We start from the raw sequence: 19,989 nt of genomic DNA, 5'->3' as shown, positions 1-19,989 counted from the left end.
CGGGGTCCGCCTACCACTCGGATTTCGGAATGCAGGGGACCTTTGGATGCGAGGTATGAGGCAAACGTCAGCGCTCAGCATCACATATTGACACAACGTAAACCATTTCACACCGGACCACCCCTTTAAAATAAATAAATAGGCTAATAAATAGCCTAAATAATAAAATAGCATTGTATGAAGATCAAACTTGGTAGTCTGGGTAACAGACAAACATGATCGAAATGTTCATATTATAAAATAATAATTTGTGAGAAAATCAACTCAACATAGGCTACTTTTTGTTGGACAGGGCATGGTGCGTTATAGCATTGTGAGTGCAACTGTTAATCAGTTGAGAAGGGCTCTGCAGCCTACGTGAACATGTATGGATCTTTACATTGCAGTCATCTAAGATTACGAGAGTTCACGCTTTGTGTGGGCTAAATGACCATTTGTGTTAGATAGACAAGCGTTGCCTATAGTGGCACCAGCAGCGCAGGTTGTGTTTGTGGTTTGTGTGACGTGATGATCTTTCCCAAACTGCCAAATTAACCGCTTGGCAGTTTGGTGAAGGAGGGGGTGGCCTTGGCACCCTCCCTGTCCCTCAACTTCGGGATAGGAAAAAGCGAAACCAATTTCAGTTCAGGGAAAGGACAGAGCAGAGGAGTAGCCTACCAAACCAAACGAAGATAAAGTGATAGCCTACCTGGTCCCTATCAACCATTTAAGCGAACTTAGACCTGCAGCTCAGCATTTTCTGTGATGTGAAGTGTACCCCTCAGAAGTGAACCATGCTGAGACCTTTATTGACGTGATTGTGCGTTGCCAATGACGCTAGGGTGTTCGTAAGACGCACGGCTACTATTTTCAAAGGCGGGTCGGGAAGCGGACCGGGTCAATATTTTTTCATAAATATTTCTTGCGGGCAGGGCAAGCGGTCGGACTAGGAAAAAAAGCGGTCGGGTGTATCTTGTTTTTTCGTTGGCCCGCGCATCACTGGTAGCAATCTTTTGTCTCTCCTCTCTTTGTCTCTCCTCTCTTTTCCCAAATATAATTACTTCAGTTTTATCTGTGTTCAGCTGGAGGAAATTGTGAGACATCCATTTGTTAATTTGGTCCATGCAATAATAGAGTGATTCAAGGGGGGTGTAGTCATTGGGGGACATAGATGAGTAGAGTTGGGTATCATCCGCATAGCTATGGTAATTTATGGAGTTATTCTCGATGATGTGTCCAAGTGGCAGCATATACAGATTGAACAGTAGTGGTCCCAGAATGGAGCCCTGGGAGACCCCACAATTCAGAGACATCGGTGTTGAGGTATGTCTTCCAATGGCGACAAAAACGTCTTTGTTTTAAGTACGATTTTAACCAGTTGATCACTATGCCTGTAAAGCCAACCCAGTGTTCCAGTCTATGTAGTAGTATGGCATGATCAACTGTGTCGAAAGCTGCGCTTAAATCTAGTAGCACCAAGACGGATGATTTGCCAGCATCAGAATTCAATCTTATGTCATTCATAACTTTAATAAGAGCTGTTTCAGTGCTGTGGTAGGCACGGAAACCTGATTGAAACGTATCAAGGTAGCTATTAGACATTAGAAAGGCAGTTAATTGGTTAAAAACAATTTTCTCTATTATTTTACCCATGAATGGTAGATTGGATATGGGCCTATAGTTGTTTAGTACCAGTGCATCCAGGTTGTTCTTTTTCAGTAAGGGTTTCACAACTGCTTCTTTCAGACAGCCTGGGAATATGCCTGTTTGTAGTGAGGTGTTGATGATCTGAAGTACATCTGGTGATATTAGATGTAAGATGGATTTGAAGAAGGCTGTTGGTAGAATATCTAAAGCCGGGCATACACTGTGCAATATTTTCACTCGTGGTTCTTAAGATTCTGCTCACACTGCACGATGGAATTTCACTGTTTAAAAGTTCACAACTCACGACTCATGTCCTCACACTACACGAGCCGACAGTCGGATGCGAGCGAAATGCTTCCACCGTACGACGCGACAGGCATGTTTCCCTGGTCTGCAGAGGAGGGAACATGCGCACCTGAGGTGGAGATGAGGTCGCGCTCAACAGCGAATCGCACAGCCCTATTAATTTGTGCATGTGAAGTGTCAAATCGGGTCGTAGCACTGCTTTAACTGTGCGATTTACGCACGAGCCACGACCAGAATTTCAAACCGTTTTGATTTTCTTGCGACCCTACGATTGTGCGATCGTGAGGTGAAATCGCTTGTCGTTACCCCATGTACACTGCACGATGCGAGACTCACGATTGACCTGCGATTGAGCAAGTTGTGTGAGTGCCAAATCGAGGCAAAAGACGCACAGTGTAAGCCCAGCTTAAGCAGATGTAGAGGAGCTAAGACTTTTTTTTTTTTTATTTTTTTTTTCTTTTAACCCATCCACCATCCCCCCTTATGGGGGACCTATATTGTCTTCCTTTTTTTTTTTAATTTCTCTTCATTTTTTCTTTTAAAAGCAAAATGTAATATACAATAAAGGATAATAAAAGGATAAAGACAGGGAAAAAATACAAACCAAACATGAGTGTCCCCCAACACGTCAAACTATATATTAATTAAACAACACTACTACCCCCCCTCCCCCCCAAAACCCCCGCCCCCATCCCAGGAAGGAATTATAATTTACTTTTGCGCTGATATGCTTAGAAATTATACCTTATTCATTTTTTAACTAAACAGAAAGGGGAAAAAAGAAGAAAGGAAGAAAAATAAAATAAAATGAAGGTACCTAAAGCCATCCTTCTCCATGTTTTATCTTAGACCACCTATCTGCATACATTGTTTTACCTGTTTCACAAGCCATTATACACTCTATTTTACAATAATATCTGACATAATTTTTAAAGACTCTTATTTTCAACTTTTTTAAATCCATCGTTTTATGTATAAATACTTTACCCAACAAAATTATTATATTTTGTATTGCTTGGCTTTCATTTGCCACATCGCCCAGGAGCACTGTAGGGAGATCCAAGCATAGACTGATGTTGTATTTTAACAGCCAACGTTCTATTTCAAACCAGAGTGTAACAGTTAAAGGACAATACCAAAATAAGTGTTCTGGAGTTTCCTCTTCTTCTAAACAGAAGCGACACAATGGATTTGTTTCTATACCCCAAATGTGAAGCATTTTCTTGGTGGAGGAGAGGAGGAGCTAAGACTAAGCTAAGAGGAGGTTAGAGGAGCTAAGACTTTGTACCGTTCTATTAAGAATGTCCACATCAACTAAATGAAAATTTCTCATGAGGTTAAGATTTAACTTCACCGTAGCAAGTTGGTCCGAATCTGGGGCCGGTTGCACATGTGTGAGTATGTTTGTACGTATTTTTCAATCTTTCCTTTGAAAAAGGATGCGAACTCATTGCATTTGCTGACTGAGAGAAACTCAGAGGGCATTTGATTTGGCGGCCTTGCTTTGTCTGGCGGCAAACGCCATACTAAATCACAAGTGTGATCTAGTCTGGGGACCAACTGTTTATTATCTCGTAAGGAGGTGTGGTTTTCGTAGCCGTTGATTGGACGGCACGAGTGTCTATCACTCGCCAGAGAGAACCCATGCTGCATTGCGCGCGATGACGTGTGTATATCGCGACGAGGAAATTATCTGCAAGAAGCCACAGAAATTGAAGAAGCTAAAACAGTCTAGAAAACAATGGCGCCAGACGATTTTTGCCGTTTGTGCAAGACAAATGAGAAGGACCACCATCTACATATGGACATTCAACTGACATGTTCGCAGTGAAAAAAGAAACAAATATTTCGGACAGGCTGGCGTTCCTAGGCTTGATTGTATCCTCCGTGTCGGGACAGTCAAGGAGATGTTGTTCGCGTTGCGCCTCAGTCATAAACAGGCTCGGAAAGGATTCACCTAATATTCAGGCAATGGGAGGAAGAATTCAAAGACGGCAACGTCTCCAAAAGGCCACGCGAGCCAACGACACCGAGGGATTTGAAAAAGACATTGCCAAACCCACCGACTCCAAGTGCCAACTCAGGTATCCAGTTTAATACTCTGTTCAATCGCTCCAACTGGTAGCTCCAACTCCTTAAATCCAATGCTCGCTCACCAATAAAATTATAATCTCTTCATAGACAACGTAACAGTTCTTGATTAGGTTTTCTTACTGATCTGCCATTAACTAGTCATTTAAATCGTCCAGAAAATGAGCACGGTTTGGTGTTTAGTTGTCTCAGTCAATCGATAGAGGGGAGAGCATTTGACAGTCCCCCTACACTCACTGACACGACCCTCACTCCAACCCTCCCCCCTTACTGTATTAATTTACCATAATGTGTACTGTAATAATAGGCCTAGATTATCTGAACATGTTCTGTTTTTAATAGCCTAAGCCTTGGTATCCACTTATTTCTTTAAACAGATGATGGCAGGCACTGACAAGGAGCTGGGCATAACAAGACCAAGTGGAGCTCACCATGTGGACATGACAAGACATCCTCACCTTGGTGGACACACTGCAAGAGGCAGAACTTTTTAAACAGAAACCAGGTCGCACATCTACTGCATTCCCTGGCTTCCTAAATGACTTGTTGGCAAAGCTCGATCACAAGGCACTGTGGACGTGGATGAGCAGCAAACTGAATGAATGGTGCAGTGTCCTTTGAGTTATTTGTACTGTTTGTCTAACCAGGTAACACCCATGCTGCCTTACAGGCGACCATCAATGTTGGTACGGCGTCTTCAAAAAGGTGAATACCAAAATTATTAAAATAAGTTTTACTTAATTACTTTTCTATTTTCTTGCTTTGAAATAGTTTGTTATTCTAAATCTTTGTCCTTCATTAAAATAATTAACTTTACCAAGCTGTCTCTTCATTAGTTTTCAGGGAACACATTACAACACATTACAACATGTAGTTTAAAAATGTAAAAAGTATTTATTCAGAATGATATGTACAATATATACAAGTGTGCAGTTATTTACAATTATTTACAATGGCTCTGTAGTTAATCTGATAATGGAAGCATGGATAAGCCTGACTCAATGCTGCTTAGAGAGGTTTCAGCATCCTCATCCTCAACATCAAAATACCCTGGAAAGTCCATGTCTGGTGACGGGTATGGTTTTTCAGGAATGTCAGGGAATTCACACACATCAAAATCTTTAAATACTTTGTGAACAATGCGTAGGATGTCCTGGCCATGTTTTATGTCAAATACAGGGAGATTCTGCATGACATAAGTCATGTCAAATATCACAAAGACTTTCCAAAACTGAGTAAATTAGTACATTGCTGAAACCAGTGCAGAATGAGGCATTTGTGTAAAGGTGTTCACCTGGTGCAATCAGGCTATCCCTATACTCCTCCAAAAGCTGTCTGACCAGTCCCTGCTCTTCCAATGTGACATTTCTGCATTTGACAGGTGACGGGATTTGTTTGGGTATTTCAAAGTTGGGTTTTGGCACAGAGCAACAGTCAGAGCTACACTTGCATAATGAGTGGCAATAGGTGCAGCAGGAATGGCCAGGCTCCACACTGGACACGTGAGGCTCAAAATGTACATACAGGGCTTTCCTAAAGCAGCCATTTAGACTTTCTTTAAGCATCGTTTTCTCCCTCGTGTTTATTGTCCGGCAGTATATATTGACTGGTGACATCTCCACTCCTTTCTCTTTCAAGTCCTTCACGAGCCAGTCGAAACAGTCCAGTGACTCACTCGAAAGTCGTTTTATGGAGAGTCTGATGTTGGGTCGATTGGGGCTGGCAGATGTCAACTGGGTTTTGGAGTTGGAGCGGTCTCCTGACAATTTCTCTTGAGTGCAATTCCGCAGACACAGTCAATGCCAGTACCGGTGTTTCTACAAAATAAGAGAATACAAGAACAACATCACAACATGGAAATCATTTGCATTACAGTCATAGCTGTTCAGAATTGTGGCTTCAGAGCTTATGGCTTGTCAACAGTCCTATTCTCTGGTGTCTCCACTACTTCTTACCCGTCAGCCCATCCCCCCGGTTGCATACCTGCCAACCTTGATTTTTTTTTTTGAGTAGCAATTTATCGCGGCGCGGCATTTCACGGCGCAACAAATTAGCCTGGTCCTGACCATCCCATAATACTACCATTTCATTTCGTATTTATGGTCTGGCATTTGTTTGCTCTGAAGCGATTGTAGAAAGCAGGAAGTTTGCACTCAGTTATAGTTTGAAATTATTGGACACCTCTCACCCAATCGCTGGCAGTTACTCAACAACAACATAGCGCAGACCAATGGCTCTGGCGCAGATGTGTACGTCATTGTCACGAGCGTTCTCTCCCTTTCGTCCCCACGTGGGGGGCGTATTCGATTATTGGCTGTTTTCTGGGGGGGCGTTGCAATCAAAATTCTACTGCTGCAAGCACTCCACAGAGAAGCACGGCCAGACTACAGTAGTGGAGCCAATCCTTTGGCGGAAGTACGTAGGATGGCTCGCGAGGCTAGCAACAAATACCTACAAGTGAGAAAATGTGGTCAACGCAGCGCGATACCATGGGCCGCCGGCGGGCCCATCTCTGAGAGGCTACTTTGTTTTGCACACCTTGGGTTGCCAAATGTCAAGGGGGAAAATATGGGACACTTCATTCAGGCAGGGGGAGTAGGGGTTCTCTTAGATGCTTTTCTTAGATGAAATTTCCTGCATTTTAATGCATTTTAGCCTAACATCCCGTGTATCTGGCAATTTCACCAGATTATCTTGCTCTTCACAGTACTTTGAACTACCATACATTATGTTTCACACCATGACACCAATAAAATGCTATGGTATAGTGTGCTGGAATTCAGGCCTCTAAATTAACTTTATTGATCACCAGCCAATATGGCTGTTAATCTTACAAGTCAAACATACCACCAGTCTGGCTAGTAGGTTATCCTATGTACCAGCCAAACAGAGCATTTGGTCACTTGGGGGGTGTTAAGGAGCTGGAATCGAGTATGAAATTGAAGCATTTGCTTATTATTTTTTGGCTGTAGAAGGTATATGTAGGGAAATGTATAATTTGATTATATAATACAGATGCATTTCAGTGATTTTTATGAACAAAAAGTTGAATTGCAATGATTTACATCATTTCCCCCAATATTAATAAATGGTGATGTTGTCACCTACTGTGAATAAGTATCAGCAGATTGTAGAGAAAAAGTTTAAGATAGCTGTTATCTAGGCTAGGATAATATCAGGTTAATATTGTTACCTTGGGGGCTAACATCAAAATCACACTTGCATCCATTCAGTAGCCTACACGTCATGTGGCTCTACCATTGACAGTATATTCTATTTACTGTCAATGGGCCCTACTGATGGACGAGGGCTAATGGCCACTTGGAACTTCCACAGTAACTTTTGAGGTGCATGCACGCTTCTTTTTTCACTTCTCTACATATTGGCCTATCTACCCTCATTTGCCGTCATGAGTTGGCTATTGTTCAGTGTTCTGCACATACATGATGACAGGATAATATATTTTATTAATAGATTGCCATACGTGATTACGGATAGTTCTAGTAGTGGAGTCATGCATATGCATATTTACTACTTTATTGCTATGTGTGCATAAAGCGCATGTTCGATTTGCTGTAATAGGCTACGACCAGTAGCCTCGACGTGTCTGTCTTTTCTTTTCCTTCTTTCAATATTTAGTAGGCTAACATATGTTTAAGCCTAAAAATATAATAAATAAATAGAAATAATTTGGTATCCATGTCTGGTTAGTGTCTGGGCATTTGTGGTCTTTACCTGGTTCTCCGCACCATCTTATGACAATGTTGAACAATGTTGAACAAAAAAAACGGATGCACACACGTCATACCCACTCTTTTATTACCTCATATTGTTTTTATTGCATTGATTTTTAATTCTGTGTATAAACAAATAAATGTAGGCTAAACTTGAAATTTCAGTAAGAGTGTAAATTTATTTTACAAGTAGGCCTACAGAGTTTTAGTAGACAATGCCTACACAGCAGTCTTTACTAGTTGCCTAATGTACTGTAGGCTACACTGCAGATAAAGACAGCAGAAAACATCCTTTCTGCCCGGCTTAACCAGAATTGCGTTCCGTCCCTTTCGCTGTGTCTCCTGCGACTCGGCCTGTTGTTTGTGCAGTAGTGCGCTGTTTCCCTTCACCTACCAGTGGGCTCACCACCTAGATCGATGATTTGGTCGATGACTGTATCCAGGTGATCAATGTACCTGTAACAGAAGTAGTGCGTTGTAATTAGTCTTTAGGCTATTCTGTGTCTGCGAAGGGGGTACTTGGAAAGATGTTATTATAACAAATGTATGGAGCAGTCACACCAGGACAGAGAAAGCGATATAAAACATGAATTAGGGGGTACTCATAGCACAACAAAGAGGTTTAGGGGACACCACAGTACATAAGACACAAAAGGTTGGGAAACACTGGCCTACAGCTTACCTATTGCAGCGCTCCCGTGTGAGCTTGGACGTCCAACATCTCCGAATCGCCGTTATCAGTCCGGCTTTGTCCTTTGGTTTGGCCTCCTTACGAATGTCATTTTTCATCTCAGCCCAGACTAACTCAATTGGGTTCAGATCCGGCGATCTAAGAAAATGTAGATGAAAGTGCACGTCAGGGAGGGATGTCAGTCAATTCCACGCAATTGCATTTTTTTTCTTACGCTATAGTCAACTTGTAATAACCAACTTACTCTGCAGGTGTCGGTACCCAATTGATCCCTTCCATCTGAATGATGGCTCTGACTGTCTTTGCAGTGTGTTTGGGATCGTTGTCTGGTGGTTTAAAAAGGACTTCATCACGTCTACGGTCCAGCGCAAGTTTCCTGACTGTGGTGCAATCGGGTTGAAGAAGTGTGTCGACAGGATCAATGAGTACCTCCGTAGAACACGCTCTGTCCTGAGTGACTTCTGAATACAGACCAGACTGCGTTGTCACCCTTCAGTCACTAGCCAACTGCACTTTTTGCACCATGGGATTTAGGCCTACATACTGCACTGTACTAGCCTATACTGGACACAGGAGTAAGAAGGACATTGAAGTAGGCTAGGCCTACACCTGGACACTTAAAAGACTTTGTAAGGATTTATTTTTAGGCATAGCCTACTTAGATTTTTTTGAATGCCGCCTTTGTCCTGAGTGAATTCTGAATCAAGACCAGACTGCGTTGCTGCCACCCTTGTTGAGTCACTAGCCAACTGCACTTTTTGCACCATGGGATTTACAGTATGGACACGGGAGTAAGGACATTGAAGTAGGCTAGACCAGTGTTCCTCAAACTTTTTCAGACCAAGGACCACTTTGTCCCAATTTTTTTCATCTGGGGACCACTTTTCAGCGCATCATCAACACCCCCCACCAGGGACTGTGTGGTGCACTTATACCTCACAGGTGCCCCCTTTATTAGAAATATCTGCTATGATTTATCCACGTAGTGCCCCCTAGCTGTAAATGGTTGGTCCCGCTGCTGGCCCTTATGGATGGTGCCACTGGGCCTTATGGATACCCCCCCCCCCCCCAATTCAAACACAGACACAGACATACACAGAGACATTTTTGTAAAGTTAGGTAGGCTATATTTAATGGGAATCTTGGCCAACTATTTACAAATGCAATGAATGCCTATCCTAAAAGGCAAAGTATGGAGGTTTAAAATTTAGCAGTTTTTCAGAAAAAAGAAAAAAAACTGTCACCATTTTTCAAAATTAGGAGATGCATGAATGAACTGAATGAACAAAACTAATGTCATATTAATCGTGCCTGTTTTAATGGGAGGAGTGGAGCTGGTGCATCAGTGTTTTAATATCTGGTTGCAAGCAGGACAATTTCAATCTCAGATTGGGGGCCACATTGACCCTGTTTCGCTTTTTGGTTTTCAACCCAACTAGTGCAGAAAACCCAACCTCGCACTTGTAGGTGGATGCAAATGGCATGAGCGTTTTCAGAGCGCACTCGGCGAGTTTGGGATGCTCTGGCTGCACATGAACCCAAAAATCCGGGAGGGTTTTTTGCCTGAATGCCATCTTTAGGGTGCTATCCACGGCAATGTCGACCAAGCTGTCAAGCTCTCTGGCAGACAATGCCGAACCGATACGTTCGATGTGGGCTTCGTCTCCGAACGGATTTCTGATCCACTCAAAGTCCGTCTCTAACTCCGGGAAGTAGCGTTCCAATTGCGAGTGAAGGCCACGCAGGTGCTCTTTGAAAGCGGTGATGGTGTCTGTGTCCACAATCTCATCAGCTGTAAGTATGAAGTCTGCCAAAGTTGGAAAGTTGTCGAACTCCGATCGATCCAGGCGTGTGCACCACAACTGCAGTTTCGTGCGCGCAGCTTTGATCTTGTCCTGCACAGTGAAGATGGTGACGGCTGCGCCTTGAAGCGCCAGGTTCAATGTGTTGAGGAAGCTGAAAATGTCAGCAAGGTATGCCAACTTCGCCAGCCATTGAAACTCATGCATTTGGTTGTAGAGCTCCTCGTTCTGGTGCATGAACAACCTCACTTCCTCACGCAGCTCAAAAAGACGCGTTAAAACTTTTCCACGGGACAACCAACGTACCTCCGTATGGAACAGGAGTTTCGTGTGGTCGCTCCCCATCTCCTCGCATAAAACTTTAAAAATGCGCGTATTCAGTGCCTTGCCTTTTATTCCATTGATGATTTTGACCGCCTCGTCCAGGACAGATCTAAGACACTGAGGCATTTTCTTCACTGCCAGTTGTTCCCGGTGAATGCAGCAGTGCGATGCTGCTGCGAATGGAGCTACTGCGCGTACGCGCACAGCCAGGCCTTTGTGCTTTGCGGTCATCGCAGTTGCACCGTAGGTGCAAATACCGACACACTTCTTCCAGTCCAGACCATTCTTGCAAATGAAGGCGTTCAAACAATCAAAAATCGCCTCTCCTGTGGTGTTGGTTTGCAGGGATTCACAAAAAAGGAAGTCGTCGTGTACAGCCCCATCACAGATGTATCTGATGTAACACAACAGATTCGCCTCGTTGCCAATGTCCGTGGACTCATCCAATTGTAGAGAAAAAAGTGGACTCTGGCGCACTCGTGTAATCAGCTGTTTCTCCACATCTTCTGCCATGACTGCTATGCGCCGCTGGACAGTGTCAGCGGAGAGGGGAACCTTTTCTATGGCGTCGCATTCTTTCTCTCCCAGCATTACGCTATTCATTAATTTCGCTGATGGTTTGATTAGTGTTTGACCAATAGAGTAAGGGTGGCCCGTTTTGGCTATGAGCTCAAAGACCAAAAATGAGGCTTCTGTGGCCTTGGCATTTTCCCCGGGCACAAAGAATTGCTTCTTGTCCTTTTTCATGTGACATTGAAGCTCTTCACACTTTCGCTCAAAAAACGATAAGGGTTTGTCGATGCAGTCCTTGTGCTTTGACTCGAAGTGGCGTTTCAGTTTGGCAGGCTTCATCGCCTCGTTGGACAAGATATCATAGCACAGGACACAGTGGGGACTGGGATCCTCTTGATCCCCAGCCCAGAAAAATCCCATTTTCAGATAGTCACTGCTATATTTTCTTTTCACCTTTGCCATTGGCCGATGTTGTTTTTCCTGCCCTGTCTGTGGTGGCTCATCTTGGTTATCTTCTTTTCTTTTCTTGTTTACGTCATCTGCAGTGTCCGTTTTTTCCCTCTTTAGGCCTAACGTCAGCCACTTCTCCATCGTTGTTTCGCTCAAAAAAATTATGAAAAATAATAACAACGCGAATGCTGGTTACTGTTAGCTTGTGCTGATTGTTGTTGTATTAGCCTACTGTTTAGTTAGCTTATTTTGACATCTACCAATAAGTTTGCTGGGTCGTTGCGTAGAAACGAACGTTCGAAAGCGGTCTTGCAATGCATTAATGCAGAATGATTTTAGAAAACATATGAATATTAATTATTAATAATAATGAGTGTTTAATTAATGGTTGAAAGCACAGACTCGTTTTATTGTCGTTGAGGGCAAATCACTGATAAATCTAGCCTAATGTTAAACATACAGCTTTTGTACGAGAGATTTCAGAAAGACTGGCAGGTCGCCTCGCGGACCACTTGGGGGCTCTCGCGGACCACTAGTGGTCCGCGGACCACACTTTGCGGAACACTGGGCTAGGCTAGGCCTACACCTGGACACTTAAAAGACTTTGTAAGGATTTATTTTTAGGCATAGTTTGATTTTTTGAACGCCTTTTTATTGATCTATGTTTTTATTGCTATTTGTAACATCACAACAAATAAACATTCAAACTTTTGAAACAATATCCATACTCTGCCTTGCATCTCTCGTGTGTGTGTGTGTGTGTGCGCGCACGCGCGCGCGCTCGTGAAAAAAAACTCTTGGCCGCAAACTGTTAAACTCACACGGCTTGGAGGGGCGCTTACATAAATTTCAACTGACTACAGTCTTCAACTGTGTGACGGTATGAATGTTTGTCTGTGGGGGAGGGGGTGATTAAACCCCCACACCCACACAAAAGAGCTCTCTCTCTCTCTCTCTCTCTCTCCCCCCAACAACAGAAGAGGGAATATTCGCATTGGACGCACTTGTTTAGTCCCTCACAATGTGTGGGGCCTATGCTTGGTTGCCATATTAAAATCAGGTTTTAAGAAGAGCACACACAATCGAATCGAAAGTAGCCTATAGCCAAATATTTTAATTAAATTCGGGCGGTTGGTTGAATCATTCAAATAGCCTAATTAAAAATAGCCTATATAGTAGCCTATATAGGCTTACCACCAACAAAAATTATGAAATAATGAAAACAAATTATACTCTGTAGCCGCCTTAACAATAGAAGTAATTAGGCCTATTAATGAATTCGTTTGCCAAAAAAAATTAGGCCTAAGCAAAAAAAAAAAGAATTTCCCAGGGCACTAGTGTGCCACGGCACAGTGGTTGCAAACACTTATCATACGACTGCTGTGTTTTTAAAAAAGAAAAGGCAGTGCACAGCCTTTTGTGACACGTCGTGGTGTGACAGGTTATCCAGCCTCCGAAGAAGGAGTCATAGTTCACAAGTGTCCACAAGCACTAATAATAATAATAAAAAAAAACGTCTTCAACCTATTAGTGCTATCCTGAGGATATCCGTTCCTGGCATGAATGCAGAATAATAAAAACAAAACACCGTCGACTGGCGGTCTTGTTTAGGGCTCACGCGTGTGTTATTATCAAATGCCCAATGTTACGTGCAACAGAATGTCGTCGCCAAATTTAAAATTCGATCTCTCTCATGCTGGCGTTACGGGACACACTTAATTACAATGGTGTTCCTGTCTGATTGACTCGGTTTTAATTGTCTTTACCGGTTCAAATTGTAGGTATGCAAACTCTGTATCCTGAGGATACCCGTTCCTGACATGAATAGTGCCGAAATAAGTTAGGGACGGATTGGGAGACGGTGAATGCAAGACAGAAAAAAGTCGAGTTTAAATTCACATGGTGGTCTTGTTTAGGGCTCACACTTGTGTTATTATCAAATGCCCAATGCTAAATAAAACATGCAATTTGCTGACTGTATTTCTACTACTACTAAAACTGGGGGATGGACAAGCACGGAAGCACAGACAGACGCACAAGCACAGGCAGACGCTGCTCTGCAAAAGCAGTGCTATACTGCCCCCCGCATTCCGAATGGCCACAGGGTGTAATGATCACGGTGCGCTGCCGCGGCACGGCAATGAGCAGATTTAAGTTACACCATCTGTATACGGTGTCATGGTAGATTACGGATGTACTCCGAGCACAACCGTTAGAACTATCGCTTTATTTCCCCCAGTTAAAATGATCCGACGCAAAGGGAAACCGAATTTAGTTCGCTGCTAATCTGCTAATTTATAGCGCAGTAATAGTCAGCAGTCGACCACATTTTCTCATTCGGAAGTAATCTCGTTTCGGTCCAATATCAAAAAAGTACAAACATATTGCCGTCAAATACGGTGAAACATTGGGTGAACCATTATGTTCAGGACGACAGACCTCGAGCTTTATTTATTTTCATAAGTTTACGGATTTAGCAACTGGACGCAATTCACTATTCCCATTGAGGCTACCTTTCTCAAAGCCCATTTACCTTTGAAACGGTGATTTTGACGGTGCTCACTTGTAAAACTACAGCGACAGCACCAAGATGGATAATATATGATGACAGGAGGAGGACACTTGTGTCAGAGATTATAGGAGTAGTCTCTCTGAATTGTGTGTCTTCGAAGCAAACTTTCTATCGGCAGCTGATACCTCGACTGACTCGAGCGGAGCGACAACAAATGAAGACCCCTAAACCAGCGCTCCGATTGGTCAATATTTCCCCCCACACGTTGCTGGCCAATGGAAAGGCCAGCGCGAGAGTTGCAAGCAGAGCCATATCTACGGCTCTGGCTGGTTGCAAGTCTACAGAGAAATATAATATATAAGAGCCCGTGAAAACACTTTGCTATTGTTTTTTCCCGTATTTTGAAGTGACAGCGCCGTAGTTTGATGTCAAAATCCGTATCTGCTACACAAAATGCGTAATGGTCGGCAGGTATGCGGTTGTTGTCGTGGGTTACCTGCCCCCCACCTCCACTCCCCTGACTAGAGGTGCTTAACTCGACTCTTTGAGGCGTCCGGATTGATTGGATCATTCCAAGGAGGGTATCCGGATTAGTCGGATCACACGGATCACTTATTTAAAATAAATAGAAATAAATAATAGCCTAATAATGTATTTTTTAAAACGTTTCTTTCGTTAAGTAGCTATGCGCCTCACCTTTGTTGTTCCATTCATCAATTCACGTTGATAAATCAAAGAGTAAGACAGTTTGATCAACAAAACTCACTTTATGAATGTCACAGTTCCTAAACTCATGCTGCGATCCGACCCACCTGGGTCTCCTCACTAAACATGCAACCACAACTCGAACAGCCTTTGGCAGCAGTGAAACGGCATGTTCCTGATTTTGCAATAAATAATGTGTGTGTGTTTGTATTTAAGAAGACTAAAAGTCAAATATTTGGGAGCAGAAGTCTAGTTGAGCAGGGACAGTCAGGAGGCGAGCAGCAGATGACCACTCGCTTCCGCTGCCGAGTTGCCTTGCGACTCGCACACTCGTGGCAAAAACGAAACTTAAGCGTTGATCCGATCCGTAGGGGATTCGCTGCTACCAACAACTCAGTCAGGATTCGTCTCACCGAGTCGCCGAGGGCGCCGCTGCTGAGTGACTCGGACGAGGGGAGTGACAGCAGTGTCTTTAGAGACGGTACGCTGTAACGCAGTGAGTGATAGTAGAGTCACGTCTGTAGACTATAATTTCCTAAGAGTAGCCTACATACTGAGATGTTAAAGCGTTGGCAGAGCATTGTTAACATTTAGAAATGTAGACCTCAACAGAGTCAGAAGCACACACATAGGGAGTGTGGATCCGCGACTCAATTGGCCACAACAGGCTGGACGGATCAAACGGGCTCGATGAATGACGAGGCGGGAGTTGCTGCTCGCCTCCTGACTGTCCCTGCTCAACTAGACTTCTGCTCACAAATATTTGACTTTTAGTCTTCTTAAATACAAACGCACAAATTATTTATTGCAAAATCAGGAACATGCCGTTTCACTGCTGCCAAAGGCTGTTCGAGTTGTGGTTGCATGTTTAGTGAGGAGACCCAGGTGGGTCGGATCGCAGCATGAGTTTAGGAACTGTGACATTCATAAAGTGAGTTTTGTTGATCAAACTGTCTTACTCTTTGATTTATCAACGTGAATTGACAAATGGAACAACAAAAGCGAGGCACATAGCTAGGCTACTTAAAGGTGGGATAGGAGATGTTTTCTGGCACATATTTTACCATATCATCTGAAAAACTCCTCATGACGCCATAGCACCCATTGAAATAGAGTGTTTGGAAAAAAAACGAAATCTTTTGGTCCAGTGTAGAGGGCGTAGTCAGAAGAAAACGGCAACCAATAGAAGTAATACTCATCATCACTTCTATTGGTTTCTGACACGTCCATCAACCGCCAGCACTCACCCCTCCTCCCTGCGCGTTCACCGACTCGTGAACTTGACCGACCCCGCCCCCATCATTCATGCACACGCGACAAGGCTCATCATCACTCGGCTAGTAGCAAGGTAACGAGAGTTAGCAGCAGGCTGAGCTACTTGGAAACGTTGGTGGCTTTTGCAGAGCTACAGGAAGAACTTTGGCTTTTGGAACACTAGAACCATGTCAGGATAACATACTCCCTTGGATTATCATCGGACTCGCAAGACCAGACTCCAACACGGGCTGAAAATTTGAAATGGGACCTGACACTCTTGGACACAGATGTCGGCTACGGCAGCGGCTTCAAATACGCTTTGGTGACCATATTTCTAATCGAGAGGTGAGATAATATATTTGTCTGTATAATATTTTGTGAATTGGTTTAGGACACAGTGGTGTCTTTTTTTTTAAGCAAGTATCCATTGAGAGGGGTCAGAGGATTAGCTCAAGCTCCAACATATCTAGCTGCTACCTTGCTTAACATAGCTGCTACCTCAATCGCTTTATTTTTTTGTGTTTTTCCCCCCTGTGGCATTTATTCTGTGCACATGAACACGTTTTCAGAATTGCTATGTGTAACTCAGACGGTTACTCTTGTGTGTTTTGCTGCTAGTTGTGCGAACGAGCCAGACAAACCAGCTGGGAGGAGGACGGAAGCACCCCTTCTCCATCCGCGTTCAGTTGCTAAATACGGATCCACCCCGTAGTAAGTAACCTACCATGTTTACGCACACATTACTTTGACCAGCAAAGCCCATGTCTTTCTAGTGGTTTACAAAAATATATCGTTTGCATGTTATGCTTTGGTACGTCTCTGTTGTATGACTCTGGTAATAGTAGCAAGCACAAGCACAACCTGTTCGCCGCTCCAGCATTGCAAAATAGATTGCCTTGGGTTTTCAAATGTTTACATGATTGTGGGTGTAATGTTGTTAACTCGCTGATGTCGTTTTTGAGAAGACGGTAGTTTTGCATTTGATAAATACCACCTAATGACCATGACGGCTACACGGCAGATCTTTATTGTGATGGCTACACTGAATGATCACATGGAGATGCCGGTACATTATTTGTTTTACCCTGGTTATATTGAAATGTTCTGCTTTGTCCATTCCAAGGTGTGGTGTTTTCCATAGCTGTTCCTTGCTCCTGTTTCACAACATATCAAGGCTGCCAAGTAAATGAAGAATGAATCACCGCACACTGGTAGTTTATTTTATTCATGTTTGTGGGTGTAATTTCGTCCAGTTGCAGATACTACTATCCTTTTTGGAATGATCTGCCTTTGAAAAACAATGGTTCTATCTGACAAAAGCGAACAGATCCTGTAGTTGTAATTGATACACTAAATCAGTGTTTCTCAACCTTTTTTTAGGCGAGGCACCCTTTCAATTCATGGAAAATTTCAAGGCACCCCAAACCAAGTAGCCATATAGCATCACATCCGATACCACACAAGCTTAGAATGTAACACATTTGGAGACACACAACCTAGTAGCACGACCTACGTTCAAAGTTGCAGCTGGGGTGACCAATATTTACTTTATTGTGCGTAAATGGCAGATCAAAGATTCCACTGACTAACATTAACTTATCAATTTTGACAAATATGTTTTATGTTATATAATTTATTTATCAGCCACGTTTCCGCGGCACCCCAAGGTGCCCCGGCACCCCAGGGTGCCCCGGCACCCCTGTTGAGAAACACTGCACTAAATTATGATATTCCTATGTGTGCGCGCGCGCGCACGCGCCAAGTTTTCAATTCAACACACTGGGACACTTTTCAGTCTTTGAGGTTGCTGGAATCAACACAGACTACCTCCATGCACCTTATCAGAACACTTTGCATGTTTTTGTATACTTGTCCCCTTTGTGTATTGCTGCTAATCTTTCTCTTTCTAGGTTCTGTTGGTTGCATGCAGATTGTGCCAGATGATTTATCTGTCTATGGTCTAAGCATGGGCTCTATGCTAATATGCAATTTGTGCTCTTTTTTCCCTCAAGAAATTAAGTAGGGAGAACAGGTAGGGGTGATCTTATGAGCTTTTCTGCTGTCCTCACCACTCTCTGTACTGCCTTCTAGTCTTCAGCTTGACGGCTGCCATGCCAGACAGAGAGGCTGCTGGTCAGGATGCTCTCAATGACACCCCTGTAGAAGGTGGTGAGTGCCGTTGTGGGGAGGTCGGCTCTTCTCTCATCCTTCGCAGGAAGTGGAGTAGTGTCTGATGCTGTGTTCCATTATTCACCCTCTGTACTGTGTACCTTGTTTGAGTGCAGTGAAGTACCCTTTCCACCCTCCGCAATTCACGAGGCGAGTACATTCCGATTCCCGTTCTGTCTGATACACTTAACGGAAATGACGGTTGGTCGCGTGACATCCGAGTTTACCAACCGCCAATATGCAATTCAACACGGAAGGCACTGTTCCTTATGCAATACTTTTTAAAGTTACCCCTGCCTCTAATACACATGGCGATTGTCTTTGGAATCAAAACTATGCTGTTATCACGGAGATTCAACCGTTTGACAGATCTGGCACTCAACTACGTCACAAACATGGCGGCCGTTGAGTGCGAAAAGTGTACAGTAACACCACACTTCGAAAAATGGCCGTTTTGGGGGCGTTATCCGGGTAATTTACAGTACACTTTACCGTCGCGATTAGAAATGGAACACCCTGCGTACCCAAACACAATGCGGAAAGGGCGGTAAGTACGGGTAATGGAACACAGCATGTGCCTTTTTGAGATGGTGGAGCCATGTGGTGCAGTTGGCAGAGGAGGAGCGGCACAGTGGTTGGTGCTGGGTTGATCAGGTTCAGATCCGAAGTTGCTGGTGTCATCAGCCCTCCCTCTGAAAACTGGCTCTGTGCCTGTCAAAAAAAGGCATGTTAATGTTATGAATGACAATTAAGACAAAAACAACCACCCCCTATCTACCTACAGAAGGACATGACATGAGCACGTGCATATGCTTGTGCACATGCCCCCCCACACACTGCTACTGTCTTAAAGTTTGGTGCACGTGCATGCATGCACGCCTATTCTCCCCCCTTTGCCTCAAGTCAAGTGTGCATTTTAGAGGTTGTCCTCACCTGCACATGTGTGAAGAGCAGGAAGATTGGAGGTTGAGGATGAAGAGGCAGGGCAGGAGGTTCTCCTTGTGAGCGGCCCTGGTCCTGATGCTGATTGCCCATCACCATGCTGTGGCTCATCAAACCCATTACCGGCATATCAATGCTGAACAGGAACGACTGCTTCCATCTGCACGCATGCACACAAACACACACACACACACACACACACACACGAGAGGGATACATAGAATACACTACATAAAAATCACACCCATCATTTTAATGCAGAACACCAGGCTGAAGAGATACACAGCTTCTGGCCTGTGCAGGGATCACTACAGTGCCAGTGTTTTGTATTATCCTCTATCCACATTTTTTTTCAATAAATAAACACAGCACAGAAAGGAATTACTGTATGAAATACTTATTGGTCTAGTGCAGAACAAAACAGATTCAGTGTTTTACTCACCACTGTGTGCAAGTTTCTGTGTTCAGCTCAGGTGGAAGCCTCCATCACAACATGTTGGTACTGACATTAACCATCCTTCAGAAAACTGCCTCTGCCTGTCAGAAATAGCAAAATAATGTTAACACAACAAGGTAGTATCTTAAAAATATCCTTAACCAAAGACAGACAGACACACACACACTGCCACGGTCTTGGTTCTAGAGCAGGGACGGACTGGACAGTCTGGCATTTGGGCACATGCCAGAAGGGCCGCGGCCTTTAAGATAACCTTCGCGGCCCTTCCAATGCTCGTTGCGGCCCCATAATCATACATCTGAGATCTATGAAGCAAATATCACGCTGCCTGCGTTCAAAGTTCTACTCAAACAGCGATTTCTAGTCATCGTTTCGCTATTTATACCACTGACACTGCCATACATTACACA

General features: G+C 43.7%; 1 protein-coding gene and 1 long non-coding RNA gene across 2 annotated transcripts; both read right to left on the bottom strand.

Moving 5' to 3' along the window:
* Positions 1-9,764: 9,764 nt before the first annotated feature.
* LOC134444286 (zinc finger BED domain-containing protein 5-like) lies at positions 9,765-11,549 on the bottom strand. Its single transcript, XM_063193639.1, has one exon. It carries the CDS (start codon positions 11,547-11,549, stop codon positions 9,765-9,767), a length of 1,785 nt encoding a protein of 594 aa, XP_063049709.1.
* Positions 11,550-18,758: 7,209 nt separating this feature from the next.
* On the bottom strand, positions 18,759-19,675 carry LOC134444294 (uncharacterized). The gene is made up of 3 exons (XR_010033915.1): positions 19,565-19,675; positions 19,114-19,282; positions 18,759-18,891 (listed from the first exon to the last, which is right to left on the bottom strand). It is a non-coding gene; the product is annotated as an uncharacterized LOC134444294 (long non-coding RNA).
* Between the last annotated feature and the right edge of the window lie 314 nt (positions 19,676-19,989).

The sequence above is a fragment of the Engraulis encrasicolus genome, unplaced genomic scaffold, assembly GCF_034702125.1.
Source record: "Engraulis encrasicolus isolate BLACKSEA-1 unplaced genomic scaffold, IST_EnEncr_1.0 scaffold_49_np1212, whole genome shotgun sequence".
In the NCBI taxonomy this organism is placed as follows: Eukaryota; Metazoa; Chordata; class Actinopteri; order Clupeiformes; family Engraulidae; genus Engraulis; species Engraulis encrasicolus.
The sequence above is the reverse complement of the archived record's forward strand: the minus strand, read 5'-3'. Positions and strand labels throughout refer to the sequence as shown.

Excerpts from the sequence above, each read along its gene's own strand:
- LOC134444286 (XM_063193639.1), bottom strand. The coding sequence starts at position 11,549 with ATGGCAAAGGTGAAAAGAAAATATAGCAGTGACTATCTGAAAATGGGA.